This window comes from Hemicordylus capensis, chromosome 5 (genome assembly GCF_027244095.1).
Source record: "Hemicordylus capensis ecotype Gifberg chromosome 5, rHemCap1.1.pri, whole genome shotgun sequence".
NCBI lineage: Eukaryota > Metazoa > Chordata > Lepidosauria > Squamata > Cordylidae > Hemicordylus > Hemicordylus capensis.
The window spans coordinates 164,157,351-164,170,562 of NC_069661.1; the positions used below are offsets into that span (position 1 = coordinate 164,157,351).

General features: G+C 42.3%; 1 protein-coding gene across 8 annotated transcripts in view; it reads left to right on the top strand.

Annotated features, from left to right (window-relative positions):
• GRM8 (glutamate metabotropic receptor 8) overlaps positions 1-13,212 on the top strand; it is a 791,912-nt gene that overhangs the window by 164,172 nt on the left and 614,528 nt on the right. For all 8 annotated transcript variants that reach the window (XM_053256776.1, XM_053256769.1, XM_053256779.1 and 5 more), the window contains one exon: positions 12,734-12,950. In XM_053256776.1, coding sequence (XP_053112751.1) covers positions 12,839-12,950 — 112 coding nt within the window. In that variant the 5' untranslated portion in view covers positions 12,734-12,838. The remainder of the gene's footprint in view (positions 1-12,733; positions 12,951-13,212) is intronic.

Below are 13,212 nucleotides of genomic sequence, written 5' to 3' on the forward strand. Positions count from 1 at the left end.
GCTGGACTAGAACCGGGGAGACTCGAGTTCAAATCCCCATTCAGCCATGAAACTAGCTGGGTGACTCTGGGCCAGTCACTTCTCTCTCAGCCTAACCTACTTCACAGGGTTGTTGTGAAAGAAAAACTCAAGTATGTAGTACACTGCTCTGGGCTCCTTGGAGGAAGAGCGGGATATAAATGTAAAAATAAATAAATAAAATATAACCCACCAAATATAACCCACACAACCCACCAAATGGTGCAGCGGGGAAATGAGGTGCCTAGGGAGCAAGAGGTTGTTTGAATTGCCACTAGTATGTTTCTCAGACTTTGGGAAACACTTATATTGGGCAGCAGCGATATAGGAAGGTGCTGAAAGGCATCATCTCATACTGTGTGGGAGGAGGCCATGGTAAACCCTTCCTGTATTCTACTGTGAAAACCACATGGCTCTGTGGTCACCAGAAGTTGACACCGACTCGATGGCACAATCTTTACTTTTTTCTTAAAAAAACACACAAACCAAAAAAACCCCACACATATTTTATCTTCTTCCAAAATACAGTGACTGCCATCCTAACTAACTCTGTGTGCATGCAGAGCTGCACCTAGGTAATTTTGGAGCCTGGACCTAAAGACCTGTGGAGCCCTCCCCCAATACAAGTTAAGCATCACCCCCCTATTCTCATTCCAAATATTTCTTTCCCCACTCCCTCCTCTGTCTCTAAAGCACCCGGCACAGGTCATAATCATACTCCTCCACCTGGCTCAGTGTGGGCCAGCGGCAACCATACCACCCGGGACAGACTAAAGAGGATTTGGGGGCCCCAGGGGGTGTGGAAACCCTGGACTTTGGCCCAGAAATCCAGGGGTAAGCGCGCCACTGTGTTTGTGCTCCTGACATCAGCACACATGCAGTGCTAGCCCCGTGCTTGTCCCTATACTTCTGAAGCGTGGGCCCTCTTGCACAAGAGTGTGTTATACTTTCAGGATTCTCCCAGCCTCCAGAAACACTCTGTTAAAGCGGAAACACATCCCCGAGGGACAGAGAGATGCTTCTGCTTTAACAGAGTGCTTCTGAAGAATAAGGAGAGCTCTGAAAGTATTTGCTTTCTTGCACAAGAGCACCCGCGTGTCAGAAGCATAGGGGCTACTACTGTATATGCGCAGATGCTAGGAGTATTATGCAGCCTTAGTCAGGATGCCAACCAATGAGTTTATTAAAATCGTTCCATCACCAGAACCCAATATGACCAATCCATTTGTTTCAGGGTAAACAAGTAAAACACAGTAAAACAATACTGCTATTTTAAATCTGAGGTATATCTAGGTCTGATTTGTCTGCCAAATTACAGATCATATATGTTGCAGTAGTTGAATTAATTACTTACCTTGAAGCTTTTTTGGAGGGTACAAATAAAAAAGCTCAGAAAATCCAAAGACTGCAAGAAGAATCTCCATGTCAAATAATAAATCAATCAATCTTTATTACGGTCACAGACCAGCATAAAGTACATATTAAAATCTAAGTTGCAATAGATTTTATACTCTAAGACTATCATAAGATGATTTAAAATATACAATAAGAAATATAAAAGATGCTAAAATACATTACTAACATAAAATAATTTTAAATATAAAAATTGGCATGTGACTGCACTAAAAATCTAGCTATGGATCTAATAAGAGACAAAGTAGACTCTGGGCTACATTTTGATTTAACTACGGCTGCAATAAGAAATAAAGGAATAAACCATGTAGCAGTACCCTAGATCACCTTGCATGCTTATAAAGTAAGAAGAGATTTAAAAAATATAAAATCATGACAGTCATCATTTAAAATAATAAGAGCTAATATGCGTTAAAAGGATATCATATAATATACACAAAAATATAAGCCAGTTAAATAGTAGCCAGGAAGTTGCAAGTCTATAGGTTGTTGGGTTGCCGCACTAAGGCAGTAGCCATGGCTGTCCTCTAGTTCATAGAGGTGGGCTCTGGGCACGTGTGATCATCGTCCGCCAGATATTAATCGCTGCCGTACAGAACCTGGTGACACTGTAGGTGGCAGCAGGGTTGCTATCAGAGAGCAGCAAAGAGGTGTTAAACTGGTCCATTCACCCCGGATAGCCATGAAATAGTGGTAAAATGAGAGAGGCACGGATGTCCCTGTAGAACAGGCATTGCTGAAGAACGTGTCCTGCTGTTTCTACCTGCCCTGTGCCGCAGGGGCACTTGCTCTCTGAGATTGGGGTCTTCCTATAGCGACCTTCAAGCATGGTTGAGGGAAGCACATGGCTTCCCTTTGCAGGCAGGAGTCCCATCTTGGAGATGCCAGGGAGGAAACTTGGAACCTTCTGCATGCAAGCAAGCAGGTGCTCTTCCCAGAGTGGGCCCTTCCTCTGAGGGGAATATTTTGCAGTGCTCACACATGTAGTCTCCCATTCAAATGCAACCAAGGTGGATCCTGCTTAGCAAAGAAGACAATTCATGCTTGCTACCATTACTGAGAAGAAAAACAAAACAAAACTTGTGGCACCTTAAAGCCTATACAAATCTCGGGATGCCATGTTATCTGATTGCTTGGGTGGCCCTGTGGAGTCTGGAGAAATCCCTCCTGTGGGGCTTTCATTCCCTTCAGGGGGCAATAGGGTGCAGGCTGGTCATATCCCAGTGGGGCTGAGAGGGCAACGCAGGGAGATCAGCAGAAAACAGCTCCAGGGAGACATCTAGGTTGGGTGGGGGCAGGAAACAGGAAGCAAGGACAGGAAAGGGGCAGGGCTAGAAGTAGGCTTTAATCCCTGTCAGCTCTACACTGGGGCATTTAAAGACAAGGCAGCTGATGAGGAGGAGCTGCTTCTGAGTATGGGAGCCTGGAGTTCTCCAGGAGAGGGAACTGGCTGAATGCAGCAAGCCAGGAAGAGGACTCAGGTTACAAGCTAACCTCCTCCCCTGGCTGTTTCTGAGGCTGACCGTGTGTGTGTGTGTGCGCGCGCTTACCCAGTCATTCTGGAGTTCAAGAAGGGCTAGGAGCCCACCCCATCCCCTGGGAGTCTGACAACACGTATTGCAACATAAACATATTTAACGAACATATTGTGGCTTAAGTGGTTGTTAAATTTTTTAGGATAATTTTTAAGGTGCCACAAGACAAACATTTTTGTTGCAGCAGATTAAAGAAGACAGAGAAGAGCATAGGAACATAAGAAAAGCCCTGCTGGATAAGGCCAAGGGCCTATCTAGTCTAGCATCCTGTTTCACACAGTGGCCCACCAGATGCTTCTGGGGAGCCCACAGGCAAGAGGTATGTGCATGCCCTTTCTCCTGCTGTTGCTCCCCTGCAACTGGTATTGAGAGGCATCGTGGCTCTGAGGCTGGAGATGGCCCACAGCCATCAGACTAGCCACTGATAGACCTGTCCACCATGAATCTGTCTAAGTCCATTTTAAAGCCATCCAACCTGGTAGCCATCACCACATCCCATGGCAAGGAATTCCATAGATTAATTATGCATTGTGTGAAAAAGTAAATCTGCTAGTCAGTCCTAAATTTCCCATCCTTCAGTTTCATGGGGTGTCCCCTGGTTCTAGTATTGTGAGAGAGGGAGAAAAATTTCTCTCTGTCTACCCTCTCCACTCCAGGCATAATTTTGTACACTTCGATCATGTCTCCCCTTAGTTGCCTCTTTGTCAAGGTCAAGAGGCCCAGATGCTGTAGCCTAGCCTCATAAAGAAGGTTCTTCAGGCCCCTGATCATTTTGCTTGCCCTCTTCTGCACCTTTTCCAGTTCTACAGTATCCTTGTAGACAGGCAAGATAACACCTTGTAGATGGCAATGGTAAACCCTCCTGTATTCTGCCAAAGAAAACCACATGGCTCTGTGGTCGCCAGAAGTCAGCACCAACTCGATGGCACAACTTTACCTTTAAACTTTTCATCACCCTTTCAAGCACAGGTAACTGCAAGCGCTCTGTTTCCTTTTTGTTTTTAAAAGCCTTTTTTTGATGTCAGGAACTTATTGCTTTGACTTTCCTTTTTAATATGGTGTGAAGATTGCCGAGCTTCCCCTGGGAGTTATTAAGCGTGTTTCAGACCATGCAAGCCAAAATCTATGAGGGCTTTTAAAATGTTACCCCCATACCATAGGAGCAGAAAAATACTAGGAAACTTTCCTAACAAAATCTGCTGTAAATTACTACAAGAGTCTGACAAGAAAGAAAATTGAGTATAAAAATTCTATCATAGGCCTATTGTACCATAAATCTTCAGACAGATTTTTCCTGCTCTTACCTGCACTGGCTTGGACTAGACTGAAATAAAGTTGACGGTATTTCACAATTATTAATTGGGTCAAAGAGTCTGGAAGAGTGAGCCTTAGAAATAAGAGAAACAAAGTAAGGATGGAGAGCTCAAAACATTTGGGATACTTAGAGGTCATCTACTTGTGCCTCTCCAGTTTAGTTCCATATTATTTGTTTCTGAGGCTGCTGTCTTTAAAAAGGAATAGGATAGGATAATCATACAGTGAGCAGGATCTATTGGGTCATGATTAACTTGTCTCAGCCTGATTTCAGACAAATGCTGTACAATAGGGATGTACATGGAACTGGCTGACCCGGTTCAGTTCAAGTCTGAACCAGTTCAGTCCGGCACCCCTTCGAACCCGCCCCCCGGTTCGGTTTGGTCCGGTGTGGGTGGGTTCGCGAACATTTTCTTTTACATTATTATTTTTTAAACTTCCCCCCCATTTGGGGATGGTCCTCGAGGCGGTGGATGTACATGTGCAAATGAACTCTGCGAGGCCTGGCATAACACAGTGCCTCGCAGAGGCCATTTGCACATGCATGGCAGCATCCAAAATGGCTGCTGTACCGAACTACAGAGGCCCAAATGGGCCAAAGAACTGGCTGAACCGGCCAGAGGTTGTGACAACGGAGGCCGGCAGGGGGAGGGGAAACCTCCGCTATCCCCCCCCCCCCCCCGTTGCCTCAAGGACCTTTCCTGAAGGTGAGAAGGTAAAAAAAAAATTTAAATGTTAAAAAAAAGTTTGTGAATCCCTCTGAACTGTCAAGGGGGTGGTGGTGGTGGTGGTTCGGGCCCAGACTGAACAGGGGGTGGTTTGGTTCAACCCCGGACTGTCAAACCGAACTGGCTCAACATTGAACCCATTCAACGTCAGGCCGGTTTGCACATCCCTACTGTATGAGTGTACAGGTGTGTCTGTACATTCATACATGCGTTTGTGTGAATTACTGTACCTGTGTTCATTTCAGAAGTGAACCTGGATGCAGGTTCTTCAGATGCAAATACAGATAGGAAGTTACTTCTGTACCTGTGTTTAATCTAATATCTGAATGACTGGATCTGTGCACAGATCTCTACCTGTGTATACTGTACACTTGTTGTATCAGTGTTGAACATAATGTGTGAACGGGCCTATTGATTTCTATGGTGGGTAGTCATGACTAACTTAGTCTAGATCCTTCCCACTGTATACCCATCTTCATGGCACTCCCTTTTACATTTGCTTTAAGGACTAATGTGACCGGAACTGAATGGAGCTATTTGGATAAAGTTTCTTTCATGTCAAAACAAATGGGTCAGGGTACAGATATGGGCCTGTTTTCAAAACCTCCATTAATGCCCATTTGTTCCATTGCATTGTTGTCCCCTGTGGGAGCCATGTGGGCATAAAGTGGCCATGAAAATAAAACAAATTGAGACTCTACAAATGGGTCCCAAAATGAACAAAGATGAGCCTGAAATGAGGGAGGGGGGGAGAGAATGGAGTCCCAAAAGTGTGGGACTCCAAAAATAAAAAATAGTGTACACCTCAACTACTATTTATTTTGATCTAAACTTACATATCCTCATATTCGGAGATAGAATGTAGATTTAAACAAAATTTAGTCTGTTTTTTAAAATGCACATTACAGTTGCTAGACTACAGCAGCTACTCTGCTTATGAAGCATTATATTCCATAAATGTAAAGGTGCACTATGGGGAATGTAAAAAATGGCACATTAAACCCAGTGTCTAAATTCTTTATCCTTAGATAATAGAGCTTGTAAAAATTGCAACAACTTTTCTAGCTGCCAAATATTCTCATGAATTTTGATAAAAGTCCTAATGTCTCTTTAATGGGTTCTTGCCTAACAGGGCCTCAGTTGAGGTCCTTTGATTGTGTGTTCTAAAACCTCCAATTTATACATCTCATTTTCATGGATCCCTTAAATATAAAAAGGGGGCTGGGAACCTGCTTGTGTAATTTCTTCCTCCTTCGGAGCAGATTGGCACAGGGGGAAATTTGCAAAACATTATGGAAAAGTATGATCCTACTTGGTCAGAAGCAGAGTTCTTTCATCTATTGTTTGAAGCTGATTATGCCTGTCAAAAATACCAATATGTATTATTAGCTGGTTGCAGTTGTTGTTTTGTCCTATCTGGTGGTCTGTCTCCTCGGATTCTTTGGGGTGTACATCAGTGTGTTAGGGAGAGGCAGAACGGAGAGCTTCAGCAAGAAACTGATCTTCTGTCAAGCTCTACATTTTTTATTTTTTGACTACAACTGCATCTTTTGGTCTTGAATGGCACCAGAAGGACAAGTGATTGCCCCCACTAGCTGGGCCTCTGTGATTGATGGAAAGGCACATTTCACATACAGTGTTTTGCTTTATATCATCAACCTTGTGTGGTATTTAATACCCCTCCCCGCCAAAGTACCTGCATGCAAATGTTGATACTTGCCAGTTGGGTGGGCATTGGAAGGGAGTTTCTGTTGCTGCTGCTACTGCTTACAGTTTTTGGTTATTTCCATGAAGTAACCTACTCTACTTATTGTAGAGGAAAAAAGATTCTGCTGCTGTCCACATAGGCATGGGGAGCGGGGAGGTTGAAGTGGTTCAAGACAAGACTGATTAATCAATGGGGTTATTTCAAGATATGGTTAGGGTGGGAGCATTAATGTTAGTCTAATATTATTTCCCTATCAGAACTTGTGGGACAAATCCTGCCCCCTTTTTTCCTTCTGTTCACCCCTAAATAAATAAATAAGAGTGTGTGTGTGTGTGTGTGTGTGTGTGTTTTCATATATTCTGGTGCTGTCATTGCTTTTGGTGCTTGGTAACCAAAGCCCTAGCACTTGAGGCCTACTGTTCTTTCTTTTGGGTTTTGTTCTTTTTGTTGCTTTTTATATTTACTATATTGCAGAAGGGCCTCTTGCAGTTTATAAAGGAGCTCTAGTAGAATTTGTGTCCCAGGTGGTCTTTTGGCTTAACCTTGGATGTTTATTTGTCTGCCACTGTCTTTGTAAGATCCAGATTCTTAGTCCCATTCTTACATAACCAATAAACACGAAGCTGGCTTGGTTCAATAGCGTGAGAGATCTAGGGCAGGGAATAGATTTTGCCTTTACCCCAATGGTGTCTCTCAGAGACACCTCCTTTATTTTCTCACTCCAATGTAGAAAAGTTAAGTGCTCCATTTGGTGTCCTTGTTGCAATGAAGGGTAAAAAAAGAGAGGTGCACAGAACAATGAGGCTGTTGAAAATGTCCACAAATAGCCAACCTGTTTTGGCTTATAGGCTTTCATAGTAAAAGTAAAGTGTGCCATTGAGTCGGTGTTGACTCCTGGCAGCCACAAAGCCCTGTGATTTTTTCTTTGGTAGAATACAGGAGGGGTTTACCCAGAGGCGTATCTAGGGAAAATAGTGCAAGCACTGAAATTGCGCCCCCTGTCCAAACATCTGACACCCATATGATTCTCTGTACATAGTGCCAATCTGAATATATGTACAGTGACTTATATTATATTAATTAAAAAAAAAATTTTTTTTTAATTTTTTTTTTTAAAAAGTAATTAAAAAAAATTACCTGTAGCCCCTTCGGGGGGCTTCCTAAAGGCTGTGGGGGGTGGTCTGCAAAGGTTTCTCTCCCCTCTCTGGCCTCTAGGGCCTCGCAGGGACCATTTCAGCATGTGCGGTTGCCATTTAAAAAAAAATTTTTTTTTAAATGGCCACTGAAAACAAAATGGCAACTGCGCATACTCAAATGGCCTCTGCTAGGCCTGGCATGGCCTAGGGCCTCACAGAGGCTATTTGAGCATGCACGGTGGCCCTTTTGTTTTCAGGAGCCATTTTAATTTTTTTTTAATTTTAGAAAAATGGCGCCCCCTTCAAGTGGCGCCCGGGGCACATGCCCTGCCTGCCCTACCCCTAGATACGCCCCTGGGTTTACCATTGTCATCTCCCATGCAGTATGAGATGATGCCGTTCAGCATCTTCCTATATCACTGCGCCCAATATAAGTGTCTCCCATAGTCTGGGAAACATACCAGCGGGAATTCAAACCGGCCACCTCTGGCTTGCTAGTCAAGTCATTTCCCCGCTGTGCCATTAGGTGGCACTAGCAATATATCTGGCTTTTGGCCTTTACTCATTGAAGAACCTAAGAGGAGCCTAGTGGATCAGGCTAAGGTCTGTCTAGTCTTACATCCCATTTCCTATGGTGGCCAACCATATGTCTTTGGGACGCACAAGCAGGCAATGAAGGCATGTCTCCTCTTCTGCTGTTGCTCCCCTGCAACTAGTATTCAGAAGCATGCTGCTCATATTTCTATGTAGACAATATGGTTTTGATTTTTTTCCCCATTTGTTTTTCATTTGCTGTGAGAAGTTATACAACTTTAGGTCTAGATTGGTACCTAGCGGTTAGGAGACCTTTTAACAATATAGTTAGAGATGTTGGCAAATTTCTCCAAGATCTCTGGGGGTGGGACTTCAGGGGTTTGAAAAAGTGTGTTGATAAGATAGTTGAGGAAATGACAATTGGGCAGCTGTGGATGATTCTTTTCAGGTGTCTGGACTGCTATCCACTGCCAAGTGATAGCCGTTTTCTTAACAGTTGTTCCATGGGTTAAGGCATATGTGGCACTATAATGCATCTGATTCAGGCCTGTTTCAGCTTTGTGAAATCTGTTTGATCTGTGGTTCATCTTAAATTCCACAGCAGAATGAAATGGAAAGCTTAATCCTTTAAATCCTGTGTGGTTCCTACTCTCATCCTCTGTAACAAGAAAACCATTTAGAAAGCTAGAATGATAAACTGTTACTGTTGCTGTGACCAGAGTCACCAGGCTAGTGTTCCAGATAGCTGCATCCCCTGAGGAACTGCAAGGTGGCATGCTGAGCACCAATAAGTTAAAAATAATATTTAGTGAAGAATTTTTCTTCCTTTTGGAAAAATGCCAGGCTTGGAAGAGCAAAAATGTAACGCTTTTAGTAGTAATTGCTCCATTTGAAAAGCAGACAACAGTAGTAATCAAACATTAAGTTTGGAACAAACTTCACTTTTGGCATGGGGAAGCATTAGAGACATCATGTCGTGAGTTTCCACATCCCTGCTGTGCAATTTCTAGTGATCATGGGGAGGGGTGGAGCCTGTCAGTGTGGTGGCCCTGAGTGCCTGGGGAGTAATTCCAACTATTATGGCAGGGAAGAAGAGCAGTTGTCACAGGCAAGGCCTCTTTTTTGAAATGTCTCACAGCCAACAGGGTGCTTGTGTCTATGATGGCTTCGTTTGGTTTGTGGCCATTTTGTAGGTTATTTTTTAAAATTACTAGATATTTTTCATATAATGCCTGATTTTTTTTTTTAAAAAAATGAATATAATACTTATAGGTATTGTTAATAAATGTTTTATTCCAGCCAAAATTAAATGCTATTGGGCAGCAAACTACAAACGAACACTTCCCTTGCTTAAGAATGTTTCACTTGTGCAATGGCAGATTCCCCCTTTCTGTTGCTGCTTCTGAAAATATGGCCCTGGTGGCCCTTAAGGACATATTTTTGGGAGCAGCAGAGTGAAGTGGGGATTGGCAAAAATAACATGTACCTGTTTTGCAACAGAAATGTTCTTATGCAATCAATTCATAACTGATTGAAGTAGGACAGTTAAGCATGTCCTTAAATCTTCGTCAGTAAAATCAGTGGGACTTTAATTGTGTTTAACTTTGGTTACATCATATGCATTATTTTAAGAGCATTTCATGCTTTTACATTTAGATGTTTAATGTCTCTCATTCCTAAATGGTTATGTCTCACTTCAATAAACTAGACTGAGAAGAGTGAACCAATAAACTAGACCCGAGAAGAGCATGGAAAAGAGATGGGACCCTAAAGGGAGATATTTTATTAAGGTCATGCAATGCCAATGGCAGATATGGGACATCCAGATTTATTATCTGTCTATTATTTTCCCTTCTGACACAGTTTTGAGAGCTTTAAGGGCAATTGTACAAGTGTGCTCCTTAGAGCGGGTGTTTCCTTCCTGCCTCATGCTTTTGCTTGCTTTTTGTGCTGAATGAAACAAAAAAGAATATGATAGCAAGCTGTTTATATAGAGCAAAGTGGAAGCCAATTTGGCTTTTCAGGTTGTGCACTGAGAGATCAAAAGGTCAACAAAAAGGTGTTTTGATATTATTGTTTCTATCCTGACATAGTCTGGTTTGGGCTACACTCCTATACTCTGCTACATAAGCCTGTCAAAGCTCTCCGTACGTTTAGGCCTTTGTGAAGTGATTGAAGCACTGGCATGTTTTATAGGGATTTATCAGATTATTACTGTCAAATTGACTTAATATCCAGCTTCAAGTGAAAACTATGATTTTCAAGTTGTAATCTTCATTTAATAACATTAATGTTATTAGCAAAAGTGGAAGGTGGGGGACGGGACCCATGCTAAAGCTTCAAATGTAACAACTTCCAGAGTTGTGTAGTCAGTTACAGCAAAAACAGCAAAGAGTCCCATTTATTATAGCATATGTTTTGTGGACTACAGTGCTTCTTGTGAAGTTGTCTGAAAAGCTTGTGTTCCATGAAAGCTTATGCTACAACAAATGGGTTTGTCTTTTAAGTATCACAAGACTCTTAAAATGTAAGATCTTTTATTAGAAGGTGTTTCATTTGGGAATTGCACAAAAACATATTAAAGTGTGAGGAATTCAGGATGTACAATGCAATCTTATGCATGTTTATTTAAGTCCTCCCATGTTCAATGGGGTTGCTCCCTCAAACCTTAAAGTACTTTTTGAGGAAAAGATACTTGAGGCAGTAAAATAATACCATATATTTATTATGAGGAGCATGGCAACATTGTAGATGTTGCATGTAATAAATAACCCGTTCTATCTAAGTTATCAAACTATACAAGTCAGCATTTCTTTCAAAGGTTTTTTCTGTCTTTACAAACATGCATGAATATGATCAATAACATACATTTACACATACACTCTGAATCAGTGGGAGTTCCTAATGTGAGCATATGTAAAGGAAACCTGTGCTAGACATTTCACTGGATTTCCCATACATGTATATGTGTGCGCACACACACACACACACACACACACACACACACACACACCATGTAACACAATTCATATAGCATGACTCACAGCACTCTGATGCACTCACAGAGCTCAGCAGCTGTAGGAATGTGTTACTTCATTTGCTTCAGTATTACTTTCCTGTACACAGTGCATGATGAAGCTTCTGTTCATGGTATGCCGTTGTGCAAAAAGTTTGGATGCCACCAACAGGAGAATTCTCTCCTTGGGTGTAATTCCCTCCCCCCCCCCCCGCTCACTGTATGCACAGTGAAGCCTGCTGAAGTTGGGTGCATAGGATTATTTAAGCCTCTTTCTGCATAACACTCTTGTATGATTTCCTTCGTTGTCGTTAGTGCAAACATGGCTCAAGACTGAGTTTGGCCTTTGAATAAAAATTCTTGTTTCCTTCAAATTTGCTTCAGTTTCTAGAAAGAATCCAATACAGAGATGTTGATCCTGTAATATATTTATGATATCTGGGAAACAGCAGTTTTATAGTGCAGTATGTTTACCCAAACATAGCTCCCATTGTGTTCCAGGGGTGTGCTCAGGGCTGGGACGAGGGGGTCTGTATCTTCAGGCAACTGTTGAAGGTACAGGATCCTCAGAAGGGTGTGCTGTTGATCTCCAAGACCACCTCTCTCAAGGTCCATCTAGATAAGGGTGACATGCAGAAGTTTGATGGGTCCCTTGAAACCTAGTAACAGCCCTTAATGTTTGTTCCCAGTACTTGTGCCTACGAGTATGTCCTAATCATGTCCTTATTTGTTGTTTCTCTTTGTAAGCCACCCTGAGCTATTTTTGGAAGGGCGGTATAGAAATTGAATTATTATTATTATTATTATTATTATTATTATTATTATTATTATTCTATATATTTAATTCTCTAGTCTAAGGCATACCCATGGCTATTCCCATGAGTGGCAGCTCTCACAAGAGTTTGGAGAGCTACCAAATAGGCTAGCCATGGGACGAGTGGGAAGGAAAAATGGAGACAGTGGTAGCAGCAGGCTAGCTGGTTGGCAGGCAGTGAATGATGCCGAGAAAATGGTGGTGGTGGCGGACGAAAGGAGACAGCGGGGACGGACAGGGGCGGGGAAAGAAGGAGGTGGCAATGGATGGGCAACAAAACAGTGACAGCAGGGGTGGGGCACAGCAACAGGCAACAGACTAGAGGCACAGATGCAAAATGTGTTTAGCTAGTTTAAAATGCTGTGTTATGAATATTGACTAACATTTTGCAATTTGTAATGTGCTTCTGGCTGATAGCTTTAATTGAGAGAGGTAGACTTCATATATAGAGAGAGTTTATGAACTCAGCTCCATCAGATACATGACTGAAAAATGTTTCTCTGCTGGTTGTTTGTAGATACCTCAAATCAGCTATGCATCTACAGCCCCAGAGTTAAGTGATAACACCAGGTATGACTTTTTCTCTCGTGTGGTCCCACCGGACTCCTATCAAGCCCAAGCCATGGTTGATATTGTGACAGCACTTGGATGGAATTACGTGTCAACTCTGGCCTCAGAGGGAAATTATGGAGAGAGTGGTGTTGAAGCATTCATGCAAATCTCACGGGAAATTGGTAAGTCATCATCTTTATTAGAAAAATTGTGGCAAGTTAGTGAACTCTGAACATCACTTAGTTGTGCCTGCATATGATCTATATGGTACAATGATAACTTGTGCCAACCTATGTCTTAGTTTTACTGCTTTGAAGAAACTTGAGTACATTATGTGTGGCTTTGTGTCTCATTGGTCTGGTGATAGTGGATAAAAGTTTGACAGAAGGGCCAAGTTTTATTTATTTATTTATTTATTTATTACATTTTTATACCACCCCACCC